This window comes from Pogoniulus pusillus, chromosome 10 (assembly GCF_015220805.1).
Source record: "Pogoniulus pusillus isolate bPogPus1 chromosome 10, bPogPus1.pri, whole genome shotgun sequence".
NCBI classification, from domain to species: domain Eukaryota; kingdom Metazoa; phylum Chordata; class Aves; order Piciformes; family Lybiidae; genus Pogoniulus; species Pogoniulus pusillus.
Genome location: NC_087273.1, coordinates 12,291,334 through 12,303,394, shown reverse-complemented (window position 1 = coordinate 12,303,394; position 12,061 = coordinate 12,291,334). Strand labels below are relative to the sequence as shown.

Sequence of the window (12,061 nt, the reverse complement as noted above, 5' to 3'; positions counted from 1 at the left end):
CCTGTTTAGCCTGGAGAAGAGGAGGCTCAGGGGTGATCTTATTACTGTCTACAACTACCTGAAGGGGCATTGTAGCCAGGTGGGGGGTGGCCTCTTCTCCCAGGCAACCAGCAATAGAACAAGGGGACACAGTCTCAAGTTGTGCCAGGGTAGGTATAGGCTGGATATTAGGAAGAAGTTCTTCACAGAGAGAGTGATTTCCCATTGGAATGGGCTGCCCAGGGAGGTGGTGGAGGCACCGTCCCTGGGGGTCTTCAAGAAAAGCCTGGATGAGGCACTTAGTGCCATGGTCTGGTTGATTGGATAGGGCAGGGTGATAGGTTGGACTGGATGATCTTGGAGGTCTCTTCCAACCTGGTTGATTCTATGATTCTATGATTCTAAAACCCTGGTGGTTTAGCAGCCTCAGCTTCAGTTCAGTCCCGGGAAGAGCCGAGGAGAGTAAGGAAGGCAGAATTCACTCTGCAAGGGCTCCACAGATGCGGAGTCAAAGGGGAGGGAAAAGGAAAGGAATCCAGAGCTCATCTTGAGCTCCCTTCCAGAATTCTATAATTAAGAAAATTTCTTAGCAATCAAACAACTGCCATGAACATCACCTCCCCAGCAAATTACTGCTACTCCTCGCAGCCTCGACTGCTGCCAATAATTCTTGGTAAGCACAAAGGTTAAGAAACCTGCAACACCTATTGGATAGCTCTTGTAAAAATGACAGTCAGTGAATCATAGCTTTATTAGCCACCAATTACCCCAGCCTATAAGGAAACTGCCATAATTAAGCTTCCTATTGCTGTTTCTCCACCTTTCTTACCTTTAGCAATAAAATCTTAGCACGGTTACTACTTCTGTTTTACTATAAGAGTCATGCTATGATTTTACTACAAAAGAACATTTATCAGTTAAATTCTGTGGTTTAAGAAATTTAAACTGGGGATATTTCCTCAGTTTTCTAAGAAAGTACTGTAAGAGCTGAATAAGGAAAGGTTATTTTAACGTCCAAAGGCTATTGTTCTTTTTTTTTTTTCTCTCCTCTCCAAAATTGTCTGGAGCCAGACAACACAAGGCTGCTGTGCCCTGGGCTAGAATGGAAGGGGGGGGTTGGGGGGTGCCTGTTTACAATTACTCCATTCCTGCTTTTAATGAATCTTTCTGAATGACCACTAAGTGCTGGTTTTGTTCTTCGGAACAAGGGAGCTATTACTGGAGGACTGAAAAAGGAAGGAAAAGGGAAAACAAACGGAAAGCTGTTTTCAGCCTTACGTCCCGGAGGTAATCTGCTCCACAGGCACAAGACTGTCCCTACACATTTGCAACCTCTTTTCTTCCTCTTCTCTGACAAGCTAACATGAAACAGCTGACATAAGGAGCAGCAAGAGAACATCAGAACTAAAGTAAAAATTCAGAGATACCTACTAAAACATGAACTAAATTATTCAAATGTGTCTAACTACAACTTAATCACCAGCTACATTTGGCCACCTGTGAGCAAGCCTTCCAGAACCAGGATTTCAGGAGGATGAGATGGGTCACCTTTGTCTTCATCATCATCTGACTTCTCTGCACACCATCTCAGTCACCATCCTGAGGAATCTCATCAGTCATTCCAGATAACTGCCTCCAAGACAAAGAGAAGAGCAAAAATCTCCATTGTGCATCCTTGCAGGGGCCAGAACATCAGAAACTGTACTCTTAAATACTGGGACAGGGATTTCAACTGAATCATCAACAACTTGCAAACTACCACAGATCTTTCACTGAAGATCCTAAGAATTTAATTATAGAATCACTTAGGTTGGAAGAGGGCTTTAAGATCATCAGGCCCAACCACTAACCCAGCACTGCCTCCCCCTAGGTCTGTGTGGAGTGGTTTAAATACTCTACTGACAGACATTTAAAGAAACCTTCCTACAGTTGAGTTGGAGTAATGCAGCCATGGCAAATTTATGCCAGTGAAACCATCATGCATCCTAGCAAATCACTATGGTTTTCTACATGCACAGCTGAGCACTTCACTGAAAATGCTGCTTAGAAGAAATTAGTTCTCCTCTTATTCTCAAAAAACACACAATGTTGTATTGATTTGCTATGTGGTAGTTCATTTTATAAAGCTGAATGGAGGTAGATAGTTTCAATTAGTTACCTGTTCATCACTTCGGGCATCTGTTTGAGTTCAAAAGCCATCAGCTAGATCTGGGCTTGTATAAACCTAAATTGTACATGCCTGTACTTTGGAGAGGTATTTGCACCTAAACCAAACACGTTACTGTGCCCTGCTGCACACAGGGCAAAGAGGGAAATGGCTTTGCATTGCTCTTCTGCTTGCCTATCCATAGTGTACAGAAGCTGTGTTTATTTTTCCCCTGTTAATTGTCAGTGTGGCACTGCATGCAATGTAGCTACAAAGCAGGAAAAGCAGGAAGGGAGAGAGCATCGTCCAGTAAATGGACACTATTTCAAAGCAGGGAGAAAAAGAGAAGAGGAAGGAGAAGGAATTAAAACAGGAAAAGTTCAGTTAGGTTTTGGCTTTTCTTACATTTAAGAGAGAAACAACAAATCTTAGAATCATTACGGTGGAAAGAGACCTCTAAGATCATCAAGTCCAACCTTCCACCCAACACTTCCATGACCACAAAACCATGACCTGAAGTACCAAATGAACAATGTTTCATTTATCTTCACAATAAGCATTAGACACAGAGAGGGGGGAAAATAAAGGAATATATATTTTAAAAGGGGGGGAAAAAAGGCAATTACAGTATTATTTCTACTTGTGTGAGAAGCAGCAGTGTAAAAGAAAAGTCTCCATGAACACAATTAATTGGTATACACACATGGGATTCCTAACCCTATAAAAGTGAAATAATAATTTAGCATATTGATTAATCCCAGGTGGTTTTGCTACAGCTCACCATGAAGGATTTGGCAGCACTTCTGCAGCCAACATTATAAAAGCAATAATAAAAATACAACCATAATAAAAAGGCTTGCAACAACATATTCTCTCAGAAAGTATTGGATAAAGCAAGAAACTGCTCTAAGTGAAAAAAAAATGAGCAGCCACTATTCGACGAACCCCAGTACCTGTCAGTTTTAACATCTCTTTTCCCACCTATCTTTGACAGAGCCTGTTGTCAGCCAAGAAGCATTCCCTGTGTACTTTCCATCCTTCAAGCTGAGCAAGTTCTTACAGACTTGCAACCATCATGACTCGTATAATGGCAAGAAGTTGCGTTACCTTTATACTTTCTGTGTGGAAACCAGGGTTTGCCTGTCTGCTCTCCTGCAGTGGCGTCTAGAAGGCACGTCGTCCCCACAAAGGCAGCATATGACTCAAACCGAGGTGTCTCACTTACCACACGTTTACTGCAGCAAATAAAGAAGGATATGCTGCACAAAGGAAGAGGCACCACAACACAGACAACTGCCTTTGCGGTTCTTTGTCTATCTGTCCTGGTTTAAGACCTTCTAGTCCTCACTTGTTGAGGATCCTCCAAGCTCCAGGAAGCAGATGGTGACTAATAGAATCCATTACAAGGACTTGCATTCACTTTAAAACATAGACATGACAAAACACATTTAAGTAATATTTATTCCTAAAATTGGGACAGCTTTATTACTTGAATCAATAGAAAATCCATTGTGTAATCTGTTTGAGATGCTCATCTCAGTGATCTGTATGGCAGTGATTGCCAAGAGCTATTTCTCTCTTCTCTGATACCTTCTTAAATTCAGTTGTTCCGTTAGCCGCTTGCTGAGCATTGTTATCCACAGTCAACCACTTATCCACTCAACATGGCTATCTCCTTCAAGTAACAAGAAATACAAACAGCTATTTTCATTTCCTCTTCTTTCCCATTCACTGTTGCATTTGCTCTTGCCTTCCTTCTACTCACATTCAGCCAAGATTAAAATTGTGAAAACAAAAGTCATGTTCCCTTATCTGCAAGTTGTTGTACTCCCTGAACGATTGAGATTGCTGATCCCTGAACCTCCTCCACAGCACCATATCAGCACTGGCCACATTGTTCCATTCGAGAGCATAGCACCAAACTATTTTTATATCATCCCTATACTGCTCAGCATATGTCTTAATACTTCAGTTTTTGATTGTTGCTGCACTCAAAGCAGATATTTTCACTGGCATTGAGCCATCCATAAGTAATCCCTCAAACAAATACTTTGCACTCATGAAATCTAAGGCAGGACTCTACAACGTACACACACAGAAGAACAAAACAAGGCTGCAGCTGCCCTTGCAGGTCTGGTAAACTCTCAGCATCTTTATAATCTTTAAACCATCTTGTATCAGATTCTTCCCATGGATTATTGAAGGTTAGAAGAAGAGCCGTCTGCAAGAAAAACTAGAGAACAGGGCACACTGCTGACAACAATAACTTTCCTCTTACAATGGGCAGGGACAGGGTTATTCTGCACAGTGCTACACACAATATAGTCCCAGTCTATCATCAGAACTCCCAGTAGCCTTCCTGCATATACTAACCTAAATAACCAGTCCACAGACCAGACACTTTCCATCTGGACGAAGAAAACAATTTGTGGTGGCAGAAGGATGTTACTCTGTATGTGGACCAGCCAGTGGAAGCCCTACCACAGATACATAGCCTGTGGACTGCACCAGTATTTGCAAGGCAGCAGAGAAATTACTTCTTTTAAGACTTGGCTTCTTCCTCTGGCCCCTAAGGAGGAATGTGGTCCAGTGGTTACCAGCATCACAACCAAACACAGATTTCTCTGAAAGACTGGGTGACTAAATGGATGCTATTTAAGAGCTCTGGTACACTTACAATTAGACCTCTGCTTCTCCACAAGTATCTAATATGACCACAAGCAACATCTCAATCATGTCATTTGCAAAGAGGGTGAGCACTCCTTGCTTGCCTTCTGTCTGTGATACTGTGCCACAACAGCTATAAAACACATAGAATTAACATTCACTCAAGAGACTAATATGTGGGCTCTTTTTGGATGCTTTTGCACTTTTCTTTACCACAAAGAACAGTGGGGGAGCTTCTGAATTCTCATCTTTTCCCGCTCCCCAAGACCAAAGTCTAGCTTTTAGCTTCTCAAACAAAAAGACAACACAGAAGATGAAACTGCAGTTAATACACAGAGAGGAATACGTTGTCCAGACTACCCAAAGCACAGACACGATGTTAGCAGAACTTTGTGATAAGCTGATTAAATTTGCTGAACAAATACATTTTCTGTGGCCAAATCTAGGTGAATCCTCCCAGGGAACGCAATTCTCCTGTTTGGATCGTCACCAATGCTCCAAGATTAAGAGCCTGGAGTTTTTCAGTTATTTGATTTAATCTTGACAAATGATTCCCTTCTCTCCTTTGTTTTTTTTACTTCTCAGAATAAGCTACAACATTATCATGAAAACTTAAAGAAACAGCTCAGCCCAAAAGAAAGAGCAAGCCCAGAGCATTTCACAGAATCACACAGGATTAACCAGGTTGGAAAGACCTTTGAGATCATTGAGTCCTACCTATCACCTAACACCTTCTAATTAACTAAACCATGGCACTAAGTGCCTCATCCGGTTAAAATGGTTCATGTGGGACATTATTTCCTTAGTGGTACCTATAGGCTGTGATACCACAGTTGTCAAAGAATAAGATGAAAAATAATCAAGGCTTTGGGGTTGCTTCCCTGTGTGTATGTGTAAATAAAACAAGTGCTCTTTGCTCACCAGCTTCTTTTTTTTTGGCTTGGCTCACATCATTCAGGGAAAAGGTACAGATGCATGAGCAGAAAACCTCCTCCCGTTGGAGTATGTGGTCACTCACCCATAGCTTTCTGCCAGTTTAGCTAGAAAAACCCAGCTCTAGGGGATGTCCAGCCACACCAGCGAGTCACAACAGCACCAAACCCTGTGGCAGACCAGCCATAAGCAGGCTTTCAGGCAGGCAAACCAAAACCAGTGCACAGGGGAGATTCATTGCCAAGTTACTGAAAGCTTTGTTGATTCAAGTTTATGCACAAAAATGCAAGGATTCCATTTCTTTCCAGCTCAGGACCTGCACACGTAACACTACTACTGCTAGTCTCTTGCCAGCTGACACTTCTCTTGGAAGCCTATCTTGTACAGAGATTAAAGAGAAAGCAGGAAACAAGGGTATCTTAAAAGGAAATTCCCCACATTTTTTTTCCTCTCAGACTATAAAACAGGATGAAGATGATTTCAGGATTAAACATATGATATCTTCGGGATGTCATTTACAGACCAGATGAAAACTGAAGTGAAACTGAGAACATGAGGGCAGGAGAGAGTTTATTACACTATTTTAATCAGAGCCTTAAAAAATGCTCCAGCTGCAGTAAAGCTATGGCTTAACAGCTTAAATTTGAAGGGAATAAAAAAAGAAAAACCTCTCATCCTGGCTACTGCTTTACTTTTTCTATGCATTTTGGAACACAAGAAACCTTTTCATACATCCTGAAGAGCAGCTGTGTGCCTACATCACATGGTAAAAACTAATCTAAAGGTGAAGTAAACAGAAATACAACCCAATTTAAAGTGATGTGCCAGAGAACAGCAGTATTCTTTTCTGCCTTCTGTACACCACATTTCTCTTTGCTTTCTGCTGACACCAATACCTGGATAGGCCCCACAGTCTCACTGCCCTGTCTGCACAATGGCAGTGCTTCCCCAGATGAAGTGCAGTGCTTCCAAACACAGACATCTTGCCACTGAAAACCAACCAACACACAACTACTTCTGTTTAATTCCAGTCACTCTTTCCCCTTGACTCATCTTCTTAATTCCCTCTATCTTTTTGCAACTGCCACAGGACAGGGACTTACATTTAGAGCATCTGTTTACATGGGGTATCTGTTTAGACAAGATTCTGACTGCTGCCAAATGGTTGCATGGAGAATACAGGGCAACTGTTGCACTCTGGTAAAAACCTTACCTCTGCTCCCTCAGCAAGAGGCTGAAGAAGAGTATGAAGAGAAGGGTATGGAGGGAATCACAGGCTTCCAGAGTAGGCAGCATCTGCCATATCTGTGAGCAATTTAAAATGAGATAAGGTGTAACCTTTCCATGTTACACAAGCACTGGTCAGAAATAAGTGCTAGAGACAGGTAAAATCCTTTTCAAGCCTACTCCAAGTGACCATTATGAGCACGACTCTCCAGCAGCCTTGCATGTATTTTGCCTTTCTTCAAGGAAGAAAAATTGCAGGAATTATGCCCAGAGTGCCCACACTCTTGAGTCTTACTTTCAAAAACTAGAATGGGCCTGCAAAGATCCTTAAGACCTTCATCTTCTTCATTGTTCTTGTCACAAAAGCTGCCCTGCTTTTCTTTGGCAATGCAGAGTGGTAGAATTGAACTACAGCACATTCTCCTGAGTGAAAAAATAAAAGAAATCTCTTTGAGTCTTTACCATTTGCATAGTCTGGGCCATCCTGGAAGAGGTAAAACATGCTTTATTGAAGAAGACCATGCCAGCCTTTGCAGATCACCACACATGTTTGCTGAAGATTTTCAGGGCATGCAGAGGACTGGAGAAAATGAGCCCTTTGCAGGCTGATTAAAGTCCAAGAAGTAGGTGCTTCTCACCTGTTCCCAGCACACTGCTACAGGGCAAAGGGTTGGAGGAGGACAGAGTTGGGCACAAATCAGGAGAGGACAGAGGCTCCCCAGCAGTTGCCCATGCTAGAGCCTTGTCTTTACCCTCAAGAAACCCAGTTTGTCCTTGTGTAAAGGGTTAACCCTCCTGGGGGAGTGATCTTGACCCTGACCCCAAGTCCTGCTGACTCTTCCCCAGGGATGGGTCCCAGCCTTACCTGTCTAGCCCCCTACAAAAACAGAGGAACTTCTGTTTCGTTCTCTCTTGCCCTGCCTCACAGCATCACAGCATCACATTGCTGTTCCTGCTGCTCTTCCTTTTACCACGTGGCCATCAATACACGAGGAGGGACAAAAACCACGGCCATCAATCTGGCTGTGTGTGTATATATATACATATATAAATTGTATCTTGTTTTCCCTTCCCTATACCTCTTTGTAACTCTCCTACCTCAAATGTCATTTATTTACTGTTGAAGTTTTCTCTTTTAACTTCCAAATAGAAGTGAGACTATTTATTTGGGTGTGTTTTACCTTTTCCTCTCCACATCTAACTCTTTTTCTTTGAAAAAAAGGGGAAAGAGGGAAAGGCATCCTATAAATTGTTATTGGTTCTATTATCTATATTTGAGTCTCTGGGAAATTTAAACTGGAACCAAGACACCTTGCCAGATCTGTCACTTGTCCCCAGACCAAGAGCGAGTAACCTTGCTCAGGAAACTTTAAATGCCATCCTGTTCATCAGGCATGGTTTAAATCCCTATGCAAAGCTGTTTGGCAAGGTGCAAAGCAGACTGCAAGCATGGCCCAAATTCACCAGCAGTCATGTAGTCTGGCTTTGATCCCCTGAGCTATTCTGTGGTAGAGGAGGCTCCCCCACTGCATTTTCCTTCGTGCCACAGCAGCTGTACACCACTAGCACCCACGTAAGTTGAGGTGGTGCAAAACAGTGCCTGCAAATAACACCTGGGGTGCAGATAAGACTTAGAAAGGGTCATTTTCAAAACTACTCTTTTAGGCACTTGAAATAGGTCAGCTTTGTGCATTCTAAACAAGTAAATTAAAAAATGTAAACACCACTCCTCAGCAGAAGCTAGATATTTGCTATTAATCTCAAAGTTACTGTAAGAAAATGTCCCTATTGCCTTTATCTCCCATCTTTTTCTCCTTCTCCAGAGACTCAACATAAATCTCAGAAAGAGCCAGATGGTCAGTAAGCATTAGAAACTGGCTTTTGACAATAAAACCTAATTAGTTCTGACCTGATCTCCACTGAGTATTATCAGCTTTGGCCATCTTGAGAACTTTGCAGTTCCACAACCACTACAGACAAAACTTGGACATAAAATCTGGTGAAAACCCTTACTCCCTAGGTTCCTCGTGGTCCTCTTACTTTTTGCAACTGACTTTATGTGGGACTAATAGATGTAAGAGAAGTAGTACTTGCATTCACAGTTGAAGTTTATTCTGAAGCTTTTACTTCCTTTTAGCACAGATCCATTCTGCAGATTTGCTTTTTCTTATGACGGTACTTTAAGTTCCCTATGACAGTATTTTAGGTTCCCCAGCAAAGCCCTGCAGTCACAGAAAAGATTCCTTGCTGAAAATACAATTTCCTCCTTGTGGCTTTATAGAGCCAATTCATAGAATCACAGATTCAAGTCAGAATAACAAAAAGCACAGAAACAAAACAATTGCATACCTGTCAGTTAAAAATATATATTCTTAAAAGGCTTTAGGGGTATCATTTATGAAACACAAAGAGATTTCCTTCTTTAGCAGTGTTCCAACACATGACTCTTTCGTGCTTACTCCAAGACATGAATATACTTGCCTACAGTGTCAGCAAGGTATTTATACAAAGGCAGCTCTTCAGAAACCTATTATTGTGAATACAAAACAGGAAGTACAGTAATACCACCAGTGTATGTTAAATAATGCTTAGTATAAACTCTGCTCTCCAACTAACAAGCAGTGTTAACCCCTTTAGGGGAAAGGGGAAAGCGTGAACTGAAAATACTGACTCACGATAAAACCTTAGAGTATTTTTCCCACAAGGCTTTTCTGGTTTGCTGCCTTGTCTTGGTTTGGGGTTTTTTTAATCCCCTTCCCTCTTAATAGCAGGCAGAAAAGAACAGAGGACAGAATTTGCAACATAAATGAGAAGGGAGTGAAAACAAACAACAAAATAAGAAAAAAAAGAAAGGAAACCAAGTGTTGACCTTCGAGGAGATATAAAATGAAACAAAACACCCAACCAACAAGCAAAACAGCAACAGAAAACCACCACCATCACCAAAACAGAATAAAATTAAAGCAATTATGCTTTGCTCTCCTTTGCAATTCCTTTCATTTCCTTTGCTTTCACTAAGCCTTGCAACAACTATGCCATGGGGAAGGTGCATCTTTAGGAAACCATTCCATCAACTGCTCAAATACATCTGTACTGATGTCCAGGTGTGACAACTTTTCAAGAAAAGACTGGATGAGGCACTTAGTGCCATGGTCTAGTTGATTGGTTAGGGCTGGGTGATAGGTTGGACTGGATGATCTTGGAGGTCTCTTCCAACCTGGTTGATTCTATGATTCTATTTAGAATAGGATGTAACTAAAAAGACTGCATAGTGCTGAATATTCTTCAACCACTTAGCTGGTGTTCTACAAAATGGCTTGATTGAAGTTAAAAATTAACACAACCAACACACACATACCAAACTTCCATATAGAATATTTTAATAAGACTCAACCACTGTGAGTTTGAGAAGTGTGTGTGGAGGGGGATATAAAAAAAATAAACTTATTAATCAAACCCACATCACACCATGCTGGGAGAGACACTCCAGGCATAAAAGCAAAGCTCTTTCCACACACATGTTGAATAAAAAAGTATTTCTAAATAGGCAGATTTCTAGAACACAAGTGAGAAAACTTAATCACCAGTTTGTTCTTTTCATAACATCCACAGCTGCAGTTAAAGAAAAAAATAATTCAAGAGCTTCCCAAGTACAAAGACCTGAAACAAAAACCACATGCAAATCCCAGATGGGCAGAAATCAAAGCTCCCCTTCCCTAAGGTCTGACAAACCTATATCTGTTTACAAATGTGTAAGAACATCTCTTGCAACACAACTCAGTCACACAGTCTCTCCCCACTTTCTCTTACAGGTACTGTGTTTTAGAATCTTCAGGCAAGCTAACAGACTGAACTTTGGTTTGACTGCCATCTGCTGATGCTATGTTTTGGGAACATGAAGACTCATTTAAGAATGTGCACAAAGCTTTAAAAATGCTCAGTGTTTTTACTCCAGTTCTTGGTAATAAAGAAATTTTGAGACCGAGTAATTGGGAGCAAAGAGAATTGGTGACAGAAAATATTTATAGTCAAAGAGAATGAAGTGTCCTCATCCCAGCAGGATGAAAGAGGTGATTCTGCCTCTCTGCTCTTGTGAGACCCCACCTGAAGCACTGCATCCAGTTCCAGTTCCACCCGTGTAAGCCCCCATAAAACTGCTGGAACGGGTCCAGAGGAGGGTCATGAAGATGATCTGAGGGCTGGAGAACCTCCCCTATGGGGACAGGCTGCAACAGCTGGGGCTGTTTGGCCTGGAGAAAAGAAAGCTCCAGGGAGACCTTACAGCAGCCTTCCAGTCTACATGAAAGCCAGGAAGGGACTTTTTACAAGAGCTTGTAGTGACTGGACATGAGGGCACGGCCATAAGCTTGAGGAGAGTAGATTTAGACAGAAAATCACAAAGAAATTTTTTACTATGAAGGTGGTGAGACTTTGTAATGGGTTGCACAGACTGATCCTGGATACCCCTTCCCTGAAGGTGTTCAAGGCCAGGTTGAATGAAGCCTTGAGCAATCTGTTGTAGTGGAAGGTGTCCCTGCCCATGGCAGGGGTGTTGGAACAACTAGATGATGTCTAAGGTCACTTTCAGCATAAACCATTCTTCTCCCAGGCAACCAGCAACAGAACAAGGGGACACAGTCTCAAGTTGTGACAGGGGAGGTATAGGCTGGATTTCAGGAAGAAGTTCTTCACACAGAGAGACTGGCATCGGAATGGGCTGCCCAGGGAGGTGGTGGAGGCACCGTCCCTGGAGGTCTTCAAGAAAAGACTGGATGAGGCACTTGGTGCCATGGTCTAGATGACTGGCTAGGGCTGGGTGCTCGGTTTAACTGGATGATCTTGGAGGTCCCTTTCAACCTGGTTGCTTCTATCATTCTGTGAATCTATAAAATTAGACAAATATCCTGCTATACAGCATCCTTTAGCTCATGTTCAGAGAAACACAGAAGATGTCATAATTGTTTGTGCATAATAAGATGACAATTGAGAAATAAGTGTGTAATGCACAGGATTATTGTGATATCAGGAAGCAGAGAAGCAGGTACAACAGCTACTCCTTAAAGAGCAGCATATCTGAAGCAACTATTCACAAAACCAAGGAAAATATAA

General features: G+C 41.9%; 1 protein-coding gene across 12 annotated transcripts in view; it reads right to left on the bottom strand.

Annotated features, from left to right (window-relative positions):
• AFG2A (AFG2 AAA ATPase homolog A) overlaps positions 1-12,061 on the bottom strand; it is a 225,264-nt gene that overhangs the window by 131,315 nt on the left and 81,888 nt on the right. The window contains exon 14 of one of the 12 annotated variants that reach the window (XM_064149952.1): positions 2,724-3,544. The exons of 10 other annotated variants lie outside the window; for them this stretch is intronic. In XM_064149952.1, coding sequence (XP_064006022.1) covers positions 3,513-3,544 — 32 coding nt within the window. In that variant the 3' untranslated portion in view covers positions 2,724-3,512. Of the gene's footprint in view, positions 1-2,723; positions 3,545-12,061 lie in introns of those variants that run through there. One more of the 12 variants, XM_064149947.1, reaches the window with a different exon arrangement.